This window comes from Ctenocephalides felis, unplaced genomic scaffold (genome assembly GCF_003426905.1).
Source record: "Ctenocephalides felis isolate EL2017-DRISC unplaced genomic scaffold, ASM342690v1 CF-g0.4_SCAFFOLD_01492, whole genome shotgun sequence".
Taxonomy (NCBI): Eukaryota; Metazoa; Arthropoda; class Insecta; order Siphonaptera; family Pulicidae; genus Ctenocephalides; species Ctenocephalides felis.
Genome location: NW_020537646.1, coordinates 41,096,818 through 41,115,277, shown reverse-complemented (window position 1 = coordinate 41,115,277; position 18,460 = coordinate 41,096,818). Strand labels below are relative to the sequence as shown.

Sequence of the window (18,460 nt, the reverse complement as noted above, 5' to 3'; positions counted from 1 at the left end):
CAAGCTAACAAAATATACTGACAAATGGCAGATCAGAATCAATCCGCAAAAGACTTAGGCAATTTTATTTACAAAGAGCCGAAATGCCACGACTAGACTGACTGACTTGGACAAAATTAAAGTATTGGACTGTGAACCCTGGACCATAGACTCAGCTTCACAAAACATATCAATACGAAAATTGTACAGGCTTACGGGATGTTGAATCTACTGAGACCTCTCTTGAACCACAACAGCCCGCTAAGCGTGAAGAACAAGCGGGCACTTTACTTGACACTTGTACAACCGTTACTGACATACGCCGCTCCAGCATGGAACGCAACAACTAAAACTAACTTACGGAAACTACAGACATTACAAAATAAGACACTACGACTAGTATTTAACAAAATAAGGGCCCACTGACTAGACATTACTACTCTTCAAAATACATACACAAACAGACTGACGTACCGACAATACTCGACTATATAAAAAGGCTCACTGAAATTTTTTATCTAAAATGTGGGGATCATCCTAATACTAACATCGCGGGCCTCGGCCAATATACTAGAGACGTAATTTGGTATGGCAATCACGCCATGCCAAACTATATACTGATCGACCCATAGCGGCAAATGATACTTGGCTCGACACAGATTTTCCTTCAGTGCGAATAAATCTATTATTTTGTTTTTCTTTTTTTGTGTAATTATGTATTATTATAAATAGTGCTACGTGATTTTTTTTTTGAGGATGATCATTATTTCCACTTTTTTGTCACACAATTATGAACTTATTTTTATATTAATTCAGAATTAATTATTGTTTGCAAAATCATATCCAATGATGGATATATGATTTATCTTTTGTAAAATTGCTTTATTCACGTATGTGTAAATAAATTGCTCAAAGAGATGTATTTATTGATATACTTTTAATCATAGCTGGGCATTAACTCGTTAATCCGTTAATCGTTAATTAACGAAGTTAACATTTTGATTAACGGATTAACTCTTAAGTTAACTTTTGAAAATGTTAACGGACACGTTAACTTCCGTTAAAATGCCAGAAGTCCGTTAATCGTTAATCCAATGCCCAGGACCGTGCCTGGCCAGCGTGCAGTGCGTGCACCGCACGCAGGCGGCCGCCTTTTGAGACGGCCGAGGGGCGGCCAAATGAAAAAAAGAACAAATTCAAAGACGGCCATAACAAAAAATGGTCGAAATAAATAGCTGTTGCATTAAAAGTCTACTGAATTAAAAGGCGGCCAAATTAAAAGACTGTTGGATTAAGAGGCGGCCAAGCTCAAAGTCCGCTGAACTCATTCGCTGCCGTAAAGTCCGCTGTATATATCTAAAAGACCAAAATTACGTACTAAAAATCAGCCAAAGGCGGCCCTATTGAATGCGACTCTGTTTCTAAATAATTTATAAGTTATAAACTTGGTGTAAGTGGCAACTTTGCCTAAATCAAGTTGCATGAAGTATCCAACATGTGTTAATAATCGACTTAACAATGAAAATATATTAATTCATGAGTACATTGAATTGTGAAAAACTATTGCAGATTATTCAATTTTGTACAAATTTTCTAAAAATATTAGTTATGTTTTATAAATAGTTTAAAAATTACATATTATCAAACAAGAAACAAACTGTAGTAAATTAAAAACAAGATCCAAATTTCCAAAGCAATTTGTTAATCAATAACTTAAAAACGACTCGTCGATTATTGACAAAATTTAATCAGCAAGATTCTCAAATGGAAAACGTTTGTAATGGTTTTTGAATTTTTAAAATCAATTCACTAATTAAAAATTTGAGACTTTTTTGAAAATTCTAAAGGCAAAACTAAGCAGCACGAGTGCTTATCAAATTTACGAATTTTGACGATTTTTCAAATGAGATTGTGCATTTTTGAGAAAAGGTCCACTAAAGATGAAATTTTGACTCACGTAAAAAAGCGCCGCTCATTTTTGCAATCTTTGATAGTACAGATTTTAAAAATTAAAATGACTTAATGTGGGTTTAAATATTTAGTTATCTTAAAGACCATGATGACTATCGCCAAAAAAGTTTTATAAATATCATCGTAAAGCAATATTCACCAATTAAACACGAAGAAACGAACCGACCGATCTCTTAGAAGTAATCAGCACGATTCCTAAATGATATCTTTCAAACAGTTCCTGAATTTTTAAAATCGATGCAGAATTTTTGGCTAAAACGTTAATAAATTTTATATTTTTCTGTTGATTAGAAACAGCTTGGCCGATCGTCGCACAAAACTGACAGGCGCTAGTCATTATCTAGTAACATCAAATGACTTTTAAACTTTTGAATTGGATTTAACCGTTTTTGAGAAAACGTCGCCGAAAATTCAAAAATCGGCTTTCAAACGATTCAGAATGACTTAAAATGTCGAGAAAACTTGAAAATTACAAGACGATTTTTTTCGTGAGAACAACATATTGGATATTTTCCTATTATGCTATTTTTAAGGGCGGCCATTTATATGCTCGCACGCAGGCGGCCACATACCCAGGCACGGCCCTGCCAATTATTACTATTTACCGCACGGCACAGCTTTAGCCAATGCCTTATTAAATGACATAGAGAAAAGATTTGGACCAACAATGCTGCATTCTTCGGGGAACAGATATTCATGACCAATTTTGATCTAAAATCCGGTTCGAAGGACCAATTATGGTGAGGATCACTTTGATTAATTTGATATTGAGTGGACTGTAAATTATAAATATTTCATCACCATAAGAAGATGTGAATAAAACCACTATTTAATTTATGACATATATTGAACTACGCTCTACAACCTTCTTCTCTTATTACATTTGCTAGACTCGCTTATTATTATATGTTACAGGTCATAGCTGGGCATTAACTCGTTAATCCGTTAATCGTTAATTAACGAAGTTAACATTTTGATTAACGGATTAACTTTTAAGTTAACTTTTAAAATGTTAACGGACACGTTAACTTTCGTTAAAATGCGAGAAGTCCGTTAATCGTTAATCCAATGCCTACTATTTACCGCACGGCACAGCTTTAGCCAATGCCTCATTAAATGGCATAGAGAAAAGATTTGGACCACTCCTGAATGATGAACAGTGCCAACTTGCCGCGGCATTTCACCCAAAGTTTCGGTTAATGTGGCTGGAAACGTATGACAGCAGTAGAGAGGAATGCAGTAAGAAAATGCACGGAAAAAAAGGTAGAAGATGCCTTATGGCAAGAAGCAGCAAAAAATTCGAAGGACTGAGATAGTTTAAGTGGCTCGATGACGAGAAGGAAGACTTTTTCAATTCTGTCACTCAGTCTATAGAAAAACCAAAGAGCTACAAACTCTTTAAGGAACTAGCTGTAAGTGGAATTCTGTCTTAAGGCAATTAAGGCGTTGTGCCTTAAGGCAAATTGCTGGTACTTTCCGTACCTAAAATTATTATTTTTTTAAAAACGATTGACATTTTTGAAAAAAATTTACTTCGAAAAAATAAGATTTTTGAGAAACTATAAACTATTGGACAAAAAATTAATTTTTTTTGAAAAAAAAAATGTTTTCTTTATTTTGACATATTTTGGAAGATCTGAACTTTTTTTCAAAGCAATTTTACTGCTTTAGGACTGCATAGAGACATAATATAAAGCGCCGCGTCGCTGTCTAAAGGATAAACATTGGTTCGGAACCCATAGGAATGTAAATAAAATTTATACTTATTGTTAAAATCTCTATAAAATATCTAATAATTTGATGTGCATATGTCTAATGATCATTTTGACCGCCAAATGGCATTTTTTTTACTTTTTTCATTAGATCTCCGAAACCGCTAGACCTGCCTTCATGAAAAATTGATCAGTTCTTCATAATTGTCAATACAAGTAAAATGTTTTTTGAATTATTCAAATTGGACGCTCCGTTCTCTTAAAAACTGAGTTACCGTTTTTGGGTCAATTTTGCCCCATATCTTCGGAACGGCTAGACCTGCCTTTGCCAAAAACTAATCAGCACGTCTTCTTATCAATACGAATCGAATGTTTTTTGAATTATTCAAATCGGTTGATCCGTGTTCCCGAAATCGTCGACGAAAATTTGTATCCGCACATACATACACACACGTACATACATACACACACATACACACACACACACACACACATACATCCATTTTTTCTAAGGTATGCCAAAATGTTCAGAAACCTCTGAAACGTAAAAATATATAAAAAATTTCATTTTTGATTTTTTTGCGATTACTATAACTTGCCCTACGAGAAGTTAATAAGTTTTTTAAGTTCACTAACGCAACGATATAAAAATGTAATTTTACACATATTAACGGATTAACGATTAACGTTAACTTGCGTTAATTATTCCGAAATGTAACGCTTTAACGTTTAACGAAGCTAACTTTTTTTGTAGCGGATTAACGATTAACGAAGTTAACTTTTTGATTAACGGTACCCAGCTATGCTTTTAATGTATAAAAAACATTGAAATCTTAAGTTTTTTTATATATTAGTCACAAGCTTATACGGCGAATAAAAATAATCAATAATAATAATTATTCCACCTACAATAAAATGAAATTTTGAATAACAGAAAAAAATGTACAGATTTCGAATGATAATAATTTAAAAATAGTCCAAAGAGCCGCACTGGTAGGCAATGGAAAATAAAAATTTACAACTTTTCACGCACTGACAAATAATTTTTCTACATTATTTGTTATGAACAACATAGATAAGATCAGTGTTGATAGAATGACGTTAACATTTTTTTTATATATTTTATATTTCCGACAAAAAGTGAGTTTGAAAAAAGGGGCCACTTTCACATGTTTTCACTGATATATCGGCAAAATGTTGAGATAGGGAGTTGAAAATTGATATATTGTATTAAATTTTTTCGAAAAGACCTATAAAATGGCGTCAAAATCATTTAAATACTAGGGTGGGGCCGATTCTTTGCTACACGCCCATACCCTTTAATGTTTCCATTTCTTTCAATTTAGCTATAATTTTAAACAATTCTGAAATCCCTACCATCTTTTCTTTTGCCAATTTTGATGTCATTTTCCTGTTTACCAATATTCCTTGGGATCTTGCTTTACAGGCTTTTGGTGATCTCGATGAGGACTAGCGTTTATCAATTTTGCGCGACAATTAGCCAAGCCATTTCTTTGTAAATAGCAGAAAAGTGAAAATTTGTTTGTCCAATTCTGCATCAATTTCGAAAGCCTTCGAACGATATTGGTTGGGAATCGACCTGATTAGTTTTTGGCCGGGCCGTTCTCTTGTAATAAAGTGTTAAAGAAACAATTTCTACGATTTTTATTATTATTTTTTTGACGGTAAAAATTATATATTTCATCGACGTTTGCATAAAACGCCTGAACCGATTTCAGAAATTTAAAAGCCATTTGATGTATCTCGATGAGAACTATCGTTGTCTGTTTTGCGCGACCATCTGCCAAGCCGTTTTTTTGTAATTTGGAAAAAACTTTTCATCCACATTTAAGCTCATACTACCGAATCGATTTTAAAAAATCAAAAACTATTCGAAAGATATTAGTTAGGAATGATACTGATTAGCTTTAGGTGAAAACCTACCGAGCCGTTTTCTTGTAATTAACTGTTGGAAAAAAATTTTAAGACGCTTTTCATGGAATTTTTTTTTGTCGATATATATCATGGTTTTATAGAACTTACTGAAATATTACGGCGTTACGACAAGTAGTTTAATTTTAAAAATTAATCAGAGTTTGAGAAAATGAGTAGTTTTTTGACGTTTGTTAAAATTAAAATTAAACGATTTAATTGGTATAACGATAGAGTGTTTGTTCATTTTCAATGATGTGTGATAAATCCACTCGGAATACTTTTAATCACTAATAAATTAATTTATATTTTATTGATTCAGTCGATTATTTACACATACCGGGAAGTTCATGTAACTTACCTCAAGGCAAAATACTAATACCAACTAGTTCAAAATCAAATTCTTCCTCTCTAGATAAATATAAAGATGTTATTTGTTCACCTTTTTTAAGCAATTTTTCTTATTTTTTAAAAAAGTTATTCGCTTCTGAAGGTTTTTTCTTAGTTTTCAGTTTTGACAACACGTTCAGTTGCCTTTTTCTGCTCTTAAATCAAAAACTCCTGCGGATAGGGTTAGTGATTCGGTTCACAAGTTGGACTGCAATGATTGCAGTAGTTGTTATATTGGAGAAAGTTTTCAATATATACAAAAGAGTGTTAATCAACATGTATATAATTCTAGAAAACCAAATCAATTCAAAACTATGTTCTTCTTCTGTTCGTCTTCAAAATGTCCAATCTTACCATCTTGTATATCGAAAAAAAAACTGTGACCGTAGAAAGTTAGTTGTGTCGTTACTTATATCTCTTAAGGGGTTAGGGAAATTTTTGAAAAATCAATTTTTGTTTTTTTTGCATTTTCGTTAAGTGCAATATCTTGAAAATATTCTCTTGAAATTTCAAGTTGATCCGATGATTACTTTTTGAGTTATTGGACTCTTACCAGCGCGCTGAAGCAAGTGGAGAGTTCGATACTTATACTCAACATTATTCTCCCTTGCCTCTTGATGTTTCAAAAGCTATTAAACCGATTCACGATGATCTCAGCAATTATAATTTACTTTCAAGATGTGTAGTTTAAGATTGAATCCATAATCAGAAAAAAGAGAGCTTCAACCAACTAGTATGAAAAATATGCCCAAAAACCGTAAATACTAGTTTTACTATCGTTCAAATTGCTGCATACAATACATAATCATTATTATTGATTATGGATACCCTGGAACTTTCAGACCAAGAGAGCTTCAACCAACTAGTATGAAAAAAATGCCTAAAACCGTAAATACTAGTTTTACTATCGTTAAAATTGCTGCATACAATACATAATCATTATTATTGATTATGGATACCCTGGGACCTAATTGTGGGTATAATTCTCAATGGTATGCTGAAAAATTGAATGCTGCACGTGTGAAAGTGGCTTATCAGCGCGCCAATGAGAACACCCGGGAAGCCAGAATGCTTCGTAGGCAACAGCAAATGAAAATTTTGGAAACTTTCACAATGACTGATGAACTATTATATGGCGCAGAAATAGATGACTTGGTTTATGTAATGCAATTATTTGTATACCTGTACGGAAATCCAATTTGAAACTTTAAACGCGTTTTTCTCAAAACTATGTTTTTTGAACTGGTGACAACTGTAACTCAAAAACCGCTTATTTACATTAAAACCGCTTATTTTAATGAAATTTATACAGCTTTTAGAATACATAATAAACTCGGGCTTGATCGAAAGGTTTTTATTATTTTTTTAATTTAAATTTTTTAAGACCAATTAACTGTTGATTTTTTTCACAAATTTAGATTTTCTTTTTATGATGCCGCCGTTTTGTTAATTTTTGCAAAAAAAAGAAAAGAAAAGCTTCGATCAGGCCCGGGATTATCTATTTATAAAACTATTTTTTTATTCGATTGATTCTAGATGAATCTCCAAGAAGTTATGCCTATCACCGCCAGAACGTTTTTTTTACTTCAAAACATTGTATAATAATGTCGTATTTGAATTACGTTATGTCGTAATACTTATTGTGTCAACAAACGGAATTCCTCTCATCTTATACATCACAGTTACAAAGTCATAATAAATTTGATGAAAAGTAATTTTTTACAAAGTTCTTAAATTTTTGTTCGTTAAATTTCTTCCTCTGTTTCTCATTCCTCTTTTATTTCTTGCACCCCGCATACACTCACTCTACCGTATGTGCCTCGTAACCTTGAATTGATTTGTGTTACTATGCATTCCGAGCGAAGAACACATAATATTAGGAGGTCAATATGTGCTCTTTTACATTCACTTATAGGCTAAGACAATATTAAAATATAATAAATTCATGATTATGAATGAGGAAACTGCAATGTCTACATTATTATTACCGAAAAGCAGTTGAGATGAGCCAAAAAATAAAATAATATAAGATGCAAATAATATAACATGGTTGTCAGTTGCATGGTTGTCAGCGGGCTGTCAGTGATTGCGCTCAACATATTCAATTTGACAGATTATTATTTTTTAACTGATGCAGTCGTTTTGCCATACTTTACTAAGTTACAATACAAAAAAATACGTATTCAAAAAATTATTTAGAAGTTTCGTTGTGTCAAAAATTCATGTTTGCCATTGGATACGGAATATTTACTCAAGTCAATGGAGCGGTTCGGGTCTGAATTTTTTTTTACTGTTTTCCAATTCGTATGAAGTTGTGGAATTAGGATCATCTTACTCTGAAGTTCAAAAGTGAAAATAATTTAGACTCATTTGCCACTTCCCGGGGGATGACATTTCTTTTCAGTGGTGTAATTTTACTTATTTCAGAATAACGTCGAGTATCGATAAAAGAACTAATTATAAGACTAAAATGTTTAATGTTTTTCAAAGAAGTAAATACTTTTCAAGTTACTGGCTACTGAAAATTTGTTTCTTTTTTGCGTTTTTCACCGTTTTTTTGCTAATATCTTCAAAAATACACATTTTAATAAAAATCGTGTAATGAACAAAACTATATCAATTAAAATCTTAATAAATCGCTATTTAATAATGTTTTAGGAACAATATTAAGCTAGATATAAAAATGGATTTTTACAGTGCTCAAAATAAGCTTTTAAATGAGTACTTCTGCGTGTAAAATGAGTGAGCTATCATGCAAATAAAAGACGCATACAATGTTTTTTTCGTTCAAATCAAAAAGTTTATGAGCGCCATTTCCACCAAAATTAAAAATAATCGTATTCCATCTAGAATTAACTTGGTTTAAGAGATCTTGATGGATTCTAGAAAATACCACAACTTTAGTACAAACGATTTTCAAAAAACTCATGATTTCATGAAAAAAAACATTAAAAAAAACAACCAATTTCTCATTATAATATCTCTGAAAGAATACGTATAAAAGTATATATATGAAAATTCAAGGTCTTTTTCTAATTATTGCTTTTTATTATTTTTCTGTTGCACAAATATTGATAGAGTTATGATTGTTCAAGAGTACGCAACTGTCCATAATGTATATTGAATTATTAGTGAAAAAAATGTAATTTAGATATTAAAAATACTAAAAGCCAGTTAAAATATGGTACGAAATTATAAAAATTATAGGCAACATTATTGAAACAATTACATAGAAAGAATAGGGTAGAAAAATAAAAGGTGTTATTGTACCTTTACCGCGCATGCTATATATTAATTATTTTTGAATTTGATATACTTTTTAAAAGATTTAAATTTTCAACACGTATATCTTGACAATATGACAATAAATACATCACTAAGGCAGACGATGATTTTTTTGTGATAAATTTGGAAAATCAATGTTTTCGTCGTGAATAAACAAAAAATCATTCATTTATACATCCATATCTATAGGTATGACTAAAAATATTGGATAACCCTTGTTCTATAAATTGCCGTGTATAATTTTTAATATACAATTTTATTGAACATATTTTAATATTTGTTAAAGATAATTAAAGCGTTAACTGTGGGAATTGAGAATAATCATTTTATTTGAAACATCACTCATAGATTGGTGTAAATAGTAATTCGAAAAACAATTATTATTATTTTTAACTGAACGGTATAAATATTAGTATAGGATATTAAAAAAACGTAGATGTGGGTACGGGACAACGTCTGCCGGGTCATCTAGTATATATATATATATATATATATATATATATATATATATATATATGAGTATTTTATCATTATTTACATTTTTTTATTTATACCTGAAAGATGACACATATCTAGTGTCGAAACTAGTACTGTCAATGAATAAAATATAATCTTAGTACTTATTTTATTGTCTACTTCATTCATTTGTGTTTGGTTATATATGAAAAATTACTTGGCGGAAAGTGTGTTACAAATGAATATAATAAATGATTTGATTCATCAGTAGCTATCTTGTTTAGGTACCACGAGATAGTTTCCATCATGTAGTAACTGCTTGTGGCTTGCCAATGTACTGGAAAGCGCCTCTTTATTCAACAACTCCTTCTAGTCCCAGTGGTCATGTGGATGGTCATAAATTTATTGACTTCTGGAAAAAGTAAGTATTCTGAAATATTATTATATAATTATAATTATATAATTATATTAATATAGAGCAAATTCATAGCATATTATTATCATCATATTATCATTGACCATAAAAGTCTTCTTCTTTATAACATACTGTTAATTCGATAGTATTTATATATTATCGTTTTGTAGAATGGTGGCAAATTGCCATGATGCTGCTTCTCGCTTTATCTTCATATGCACTAAAGGCGATCCCTCTAGGCGCTATTTGAGAGCTGACGATCTAGTGCCATTAGTACAGGACGTGGTTGAGAGACATCCTGGTTTAGCTTTCTTAAGATCAGCCAGAGAATTCCATTCAAGATACGTTCATACAGTTATTGCCCGAGTATTTTACACAGTCAACAGATCTTGGTCTGGTAGAATCAGTGTACCTGAGTTGAGAAGATCTGATTTTTTGCAGGTAAATATTCGTTTTTTTCCTTTAAAGTAAAACTTCTTTAGGCGCGACATGGGTGTAAATCCGTACAAATGCAACGGAAGTGAGTTACGGCAAGGTCAAGTGCCAATGATCATTCGCTCTCAATGAGATCACTTCCATACGGTAGATTCTTCTTATTTTTTTCTTTGTATGCGTTCTGCGAGGCTTCTTTATATGCGTTACTTCATACGAACGTACATAAATAAGGAAACGTGCGTACGTCACTGAAAGCGTGAAGCATATTGTTCATTTTTCGTGTTTCATGTCATTACATTTTAAGGTTGAATATTAGTACAAATTTTGAGTTAATAAAAAATGTCTGGATCGGAAGAATATTTTATTCGGTCCCCCATAAATAATTGTAGTGCAAATAATAAAACAAATGAAAAATCTGTGCCGTGTAAGAAACGTAAGTTTATTGAAGTAGTTTGTATGACAAGTAAAGTTGTGAAAACAATATTTATTTAGACGTTATTTGACATAATAATTCTCTGCATTTTTATAGATATTACAAAGTATTAAAGCAGTACTTGCTTCATTCTAATTTTAACATGCCGAGGATATATCTTTTTCAGAATTATATTTCAAACACTTTTGGAAGTTTAGAGGAAGTCTACATGTTTTTCGTTTATGATGGCTATTAAGTATTGCATATTTTTATAAATAATGAAGGATAATATTCAGATTTATTACTATAAACAAGAGATCAAGCACAACAATAGTTTGTGTAGCTGTGTATCATTTATATACAGATATACTTTATTATGGACATCTATGCAGTTTATTTATTGCTAGTGTTCATGAAATTATTCACTGCGTGAACGAATATTATAGAATTTATTAATCATTACTTCATTTCTCTAATAAAGGTTCAAGTCCTAGGTGCTAATTCCAATGACAAACCGATCATGTCGTATTTGAAATGACTTTGATTGCATTATTGTTTTCAAATATTATATATATTTTTAATGCTATTATAAATTTATAATTTATTATTATATAAATATGTATGATGGTTGACATTAAAAAATGTGTGCATCACGAGTGTTACCATATTACTGATGAACATTATTCAAAATTGTTATATGATGTATTTATTTATTTTTATCTTAAATGCCATCTGGTACAATAGCAAATAAGTTTTACTTCAGTCGCGTGTCAACCTTACGCGCACTCTTATTCTTTATTTTAATCTGAAATATTTAAATTAAAAAGCTGGAATTTCTGAAACTAACTTTTATTCATAACCACTACCAATTTTTAATTAATTACGGCATCAGTAGCATTATTAAATCTCTTCAAATTCTATACTTTAGGTATGGTAGAACCAGGGTTAATGGTATACTAGTTGAAAACGCCACCGTATTTATATAAAAAACCAGTGGTGCATCGTGCCTTAAGGCTTGATTTTTTTTTTATAGCAATAGCTCTATGTAACTAGCTTTGCAGTCTAACGGATAAACATACAAACGGAATCCAAAGAAATGTAACCAAAATTTTGAGCTCATTATTAAAATCTCTACAAAATATCTAATTATTTGATGTGCATATGATTAATGATTATTTTTGACCGCTAAACTGCCTTTTGGTTTACTTTTTTTTATCGCATCTCCGCCTTTGCTAAAATTCATTCAATTCTTCATTTTGCCAATACAAATAAAATATTTTTTGTATCATTCAAACCGGCCGCTCCATTCTCTCAAATACTGAATTACCATTTTTGGCACTTTTTGCCCCGTATTTTCGAAGCGGTTAAACCTGCCTTTATCAAAAACTAATAAACACGCCCCATTAATAGGAATCGAATGTTTTTTGAATAATTGAAATCGGTTTATTCCTGTTCTCGAAATCGTCGACCAAAAACTGTAATCCGCATACACTAGCACTCACACATATATATATATATACATACACATGACATGCATCTATTTTTTCTAAAGTATGCAAAAATGTTCAGAAGGCTTTGAATCTTAAAGATATGCACTATAACTTACCCTACGAAAAACAATCTTGAAAAGAAAAAGAAATTGGATCGAACCCTTTCTGCAAAAAGAGTGCCTCCAACACTTGGTAAAATAGAAAAACTAAAAGGTAAAACAATGTGTAAAAAAGGGAGAATAGTGGTAATGGGAATGATAGACGAAAGGGAAAGAAATAGATAGATGAAAGGGAAAGGAAATCATTGATTTATGGTGGCTCTCATACCATTGACTTGCCTTCGGGCAGACTACCATATAATATTATTACCATATGGACAGTTAACAAAGTAAAATATATTTCTGGTGTAACCGGCCATCAACATCATGCAATATGCTAACCTACGTATTTCTTTCGGTATTTTTTTTTGTTTTAAGCATAGTTATTTAGATTTAATAATTTAATAATTTAATTTAATACCAGATTGTTCAGTTGTTGGAAGAAGAGGAAGATATCAATCAAATAACTGCATATTTCAGTTATGAACATTTTTACGTTATATACTGCAAATTTTGGGAACTTGATCGAGATCATGATCTTTATATTGATAAACAAGATCTTGCAAGACATAATGACCATGGTATGTATAATGAAACACACATAAGGATATTTGGTAATAAATATAATAAAGTTTTTGTGCTATTTTTTGCGATAGAAAAATATATTTATCTTACTCTTACTAGTTATATTGGATTCCAAATATAAATTTTAGCTACTTGCATGAGATGATTTCTTCGATATGTATCGCAAGCTTTCTTATATGCCTGCCTGAAGCATCTGTTAATTATTGAATTGCGTTTGATTATGACCATTGTATTTTGAACAAACTCATTTCTTTAATTTCTTATATTTAATATTGCGAAAATACTGTCTGTATTTTTTTCAGCACTATTGATTTATTTTTCTTACTGTTTAATTTCGTTGTTGGTAAAAGATGTCCATTGTGTATTATCAATAAAATCTATTATTCAATATGCATATTATTTTTAGCACTCTCATCAAGGATGATAGAACGAATATTCAGCGGTTGCGTGACGCGTGGTTCTACTGGCCCTCAAGCACGAATGAGTTACACAGAGTTTGTTTGGTTCCTTCTAGCAGAAGAAGACAAAACTCATCCTACTGCTATTGAATATTGGTTCCGTTGCATGGATTTAGATGGAGATGGTATTTTGTCCATGTACGAACTAGAATACTTTTATGATGAACAGACACATCGTATGGAATCAATCGGTATCGAAACGTTGCCGTTCGAAGACTGTTTGTGTCAGGTAAGATTTTGATAGCTTGGCGGTTCAAATGCTTCTTACCATTTTAGAATACTGTATAAGTTGCATGCACTTTTCGACACGTAAATAATCGACTTTCAAATTTTCAACAGTTTATTTCGAAAATATTATTTTGCCTTCACTAAATACTAATCAACGCTACTTACAATTGTAATCTGAAAATTAAACATATAATATCTCTATTATAATATCTATAATTGTATTAATTATATGGCACATACGCGCTGTTGCCATTATAATGTTTGGACTTTTTTTATTATTTTTTTTATAATTTAACCACTTTTTGTTGGTCTCTTATTTTATTTTGTTCTTTAACCCAAGAGCACTATCGCCATATTAAGTTCAATTGAAACACAAGAAATTCTTATTTAAAATACTGCTAAAAAACGGCCCGGCTAAAAACTAATAACTTTCAGTTCAGTTCAGGATATTTGTTTATTTGTAGAATCAGGAATTTTGCACTTTTCTATTAATTATAAAAGAACGGTTCGGCCGGCCTTTCGTTTTGCATGTCTAATCCACGCGAGTTCTATTCGAGTTGCATTGAATGGCTTTTAAATTCGGGAGAACGAAAGGTTAAATTACGGAAGGCGAAAGGTCAAATTACGGCAACATACACATACGCAAATACTTTTCCCATTTTAGTCTCCAGCGATTCAGATTGTCTTGAACAGTCGAGAAAAGAAAATTAGCATGTCGGATTCCAACGATTAATCGATAACGGTAAAACATAAACCAAACCTTCAGGAAGTGAAAACATTTGTATGCGATGCATATTTGAATACAATTTTTAACTCTGCGAAGGAGAAGTTTGTTTCCATCAAAAAATCCTATTCGCTAATTTTATGTTTTCTCGACGTTTCAAGCTACTCTGAATTGAATGAGATCTATTTTGGAAAAAGTATATGTGTATGTGGGTGAACAGATTTTTTGCCGTAAATCGACGTTTTCTCAAAAACGGCTGGACCGATTACAATAATTTAAAAGCTATTCGATGTATTTTGATGAGGACTATCGTTTGTCAGTTTTGCGCTACGATCGGCCAAACCGATTCTTTGTAAATCGCAGAAAAGTGAAAAATTTATCATCCACGTTTTTGCCTGCAATTCTGGGTTGGGAATCGACCTGATTAGTTTTTGGTTAAGATCGTCCGGGCCGTTTTTTTTGTAAAAAAGTATTAAATTTTTTTTTTTTGACAATTTTTATGTTTTTTTTTTGACCGTAGATACCATAGTCTTGTAGATCATACTAAAATATCACGGCCCTACGACAAGTCGTTTAATTTTAATAATTATTCAAAGTTTGCAAAAATATGTATCGTTTTTTTGGCATTTGTCAAAATTAGATCGTTTATCGACGTTTTCTCAAAAACGAATTTTAAGAAATTTAAATTAAAATTTGATGTATCTCAATGAGGACTATTGTTTGTCAGTTTTGTGAGGCGATTCGCCGAGTCGTTTCTTTGTAATTTGAAAAAAAGTGTTAAACTTTTCGTCCACATTTAAACTCACACTACCGGAGCGATTTTGAAATATCAAAAACTGTTCGAAAGATATTGGTTGGGAATGATACTGATTAGTTTTAGGTGAAAATCTACCGAGCCGTTTTCTTGTAATTAACTGTTGAAAAAAAGTTTGTCAATTTTTGTGGAACTTTTTTGGAGATATATATCATGGTCTTATAGACTTTACTGAAATATTACGGCGTTACAAGTAGTTTAATTTTAAAAATTCGTCAAAGTTTGAGAAAATGAGTAGTTTTTTTGATGTTAGTTAGAATTAAAATCAGACGATTTACTTGGTGATTAAGAGTACTTAATCTTAATGAACCAACTAAACCATTAAAATCCTACGGAAACTGGTTCAATTATCAAAATTTGTGAAAATTTGCTTTTAGAAAATACTCCGAGTTAACGTGTTCGTTCCTTTTCAATTATGTGTAATAAATCCACTCGGAATACTTTTAATCACTAATAAATTTATTTATTTTTTATTGAATAAGTCGATTATTTACACAATTACAAAATAAAAATAACAACTAGTTGGTGTTTCATTTTGATTAATTGTTAATTTGGTGCAGAATATGTTATAGTAATCGCAAGAAAATGAAAATGAAATTTTTTATTTATTTTTACGTTTCAAAGCCATCTCAACATTTTAACGTAAATTATAAAAAATGTATTTATGTGTGTATGTGTATATTTCGTACAATTCTCGTCTACGATTTTAAGAGCACGATTTCAAAATTTAAAAATTTACAAAATTCGATTCATATTGATGTGGAGTCGTGCTCCTTTGTTTTTGAAAAATCCATGCGCAGCTGCTTCAAAGATACAAGGCAAAAAGTGAAAAAGGGCAAACTTTCGTTTTTTGAGAGATCACTTGTTTAATGATTCAAAAAACATTTCACTTGTATTGATGAATGAAGAATTGGTTAAACTTTTAGTCAAGCGGTTTTCGACAGCCAATAAAAAAACTAGTGGGGCGCATGGCATCGTGCCTTAAGGCAAATTGCTGGAACTTCCCGTTCCAAAAAAAAATTTTTTTTCAACATTTTCGAAAAAATTTTAATTTGAAGGAATTAGATTTTTGAGAAACTATAAATTTTTGACAAAAATTTACTTTTTTGATAAAAAGATTTTTTTAAAAAAATGTTTATTTTATTTTGAAATATTTTGAAAATTCTGAACTTTTTTTTTTTTTGACCGCCAAATATCACTTTTTTTTACTTTTTTTTACTAGATCTCCGAAACCGCTAGACCTTCCTTGATGAAAATTTAAACAGTCTTTATCAATACAAGTAAAATGTTTTCTGAATCATCAAAATCGGACGCTCCGTTCTCTTAAAAACTGAGTTACCGTTTGTGGCACTTTTTGCCCCGTATCTTTGAAACGGCTAGACCAAAACTATGCCAAAAACTAATCAGCACATCTCCTTATCAACAGCAATCCAATGTATTTTGAATGCAGAATGTGTTTTGCGACAGTTTTAGATTTTTGTCATTCTTTTAATTTTTATTATTTTTAATTATATTACGCAGATGCTGGATATGATACGTCCGGCTAAGCCTGGCTGTATATCTTTGTCGGATCTAAAAAAATGTAAAATGACACCAATTTTCTTCGATACATTCTTTAATCTCGAAAAATATTTAGATCATGAACAAAGAGATCCTTTTGCGAACCAGAGAGAACAGGATGGTGATGAGGTAATTTTATTGAAATTAGTCATCTACTCTTCTCTGACTTTTTTCATTTTCTTCTTAAATCATAGATAGATCATATGTATGCAAATTCATTATAATCAGTCATACAAAAATATATGCAATTAAAAAGAAATCCATAGAATTTTGTATTGTTTTCGAAAGATTTCATAATATAATATTCATGCTATAGAATTAAAAAAAAAAAAACTTTTTGATTATTTGAAAAAAAAACTTTTATTTTTACTATATATTTTTGCAATTTGCATTTAACATGAACTTTTCGCGGTTTTAGCTATCTGATTGGGATCGCTTTGCGGCTGAAGAATATGAACTTCTTGTTGCCGAGGAAGGTGCCGATGCTCAAGATCAATGGTAAATAATTCAACATTTCATGTATTAAAATTCAAATGGCGTTTAAAAAGTATTTTACATTTTCATACTTTTTCCTGCTTTTATTCATTAAAAATTTCATACAAACATATTTCATTGATCCTGTATCGATTTATATTGTTTATGTTTGTAGTACCATTATAATTTATTTAATTTTCAAATTGTTTTTTTTACAAAGGGCGGAGAGTTCGGGGTTCGATAGGGTAAGCTTCTGCAATAGCATGACAAAATGTTGCTTTTTCTATTTAACTTACTTGTCTTTTAATGCTATTCAATAATTTCGTTTAGAATGTGATAACATTTCCGGGACTATAATTAACTATAGTTATGTATTACCAAAATATATAAATATACATATATTTTAAAGTATTTTTCACATTATTTTAATGCGAATTTAACCACAAATAATGAGTGCATGATTCGGGACATTTTTAAGAATACTTGAATACATTAACATCTTAATAATTTTGAATGTTTTGGGTTTTATCAAATAACGATCATTTTAGTAATATAATCGTATAATCTTATAACAAAGATTAACAAAATTGTAATAATCAAAAAAGAATAAATGAATTCAAATTTGAGTAACTAATATTTCTAACATCGACAACGACCACTATATAATTTACTTGGTAGGAATAAATGTTAAAAAATTGGTTACGCAAATTTGTGGTTTTTACTTTTTGGTTCTGAAATATCATAACTTATATAAAATGTTCAAATTTAACGTTTATTGTTATTCATTTTGTGTCTTACATCATTCATTTCATAGAGTTCTTAGATCATTAAAGTATAGGATCCGCCAAATAACTTTTTTTTCAAATTCTCTAAAAAAAACTACTGAATATATTTCAAATTTCTTTTTCTATTTTAAAGTACAATCCATACTTCGTAAATAATGGGAAATAATTTCATTCAATTCCTGTCTAAGTTTTAAAATAATTGTCAAAAAATTCTAAATGGTCGCCAAAAAAAAGTTAGATGGCTTGTTTTTTTTAAA

The 18,460-nt window shown here is 30.7% G+C and overlaps 1 protein-coding gene across 1 annotated transcript in view; it reads left to right on the top strand.

The window, feature by feature from the left end:
- The window catches only part of LOC113371636 (serine/threonine-protein phosphatase 2A regulatory subunit B'' subunit delta-like), a 103,418-nt gene extending 85,650 nt beyond the window's left edge, over window positions 1–17,768 (top strand). Inside the window, exons 5-11 of the mRNA XM_026612282.1 lie at window positions 10,010–10,146; window positions 10,311–10,581; window positions 13,000–13,156; window positions 13,567–13,847; window positions 16,906–17,073; window positions 17,363–17,442; window positions 17,639–17,768. Of these exons, the coding sequence (XP_026468067.1) occupies window positions 10,010–10,146; window positions 10,311–10,581; window positions 13,000–13,156; window positions 13,567–13,847; window positions 16,906–17,073; window positions 17,363–17,442; window positions 17,639–17,738 (1,194 nt within the window). The 3' untranslated portion in view covers window positions 17,739–17,768. The remainder of the gene's footprint in view (window positions 1–10,009; window positions 10,147–10,310; window positions 10,582–12,999; window positions 13,157–13,566; window positions 13,848–16,905; window positions 17,074–17,362; window positions 17,443–17,638) is intronic.
- Window positions 17,769–18,460: the final 692 nt, after the last annotated feature.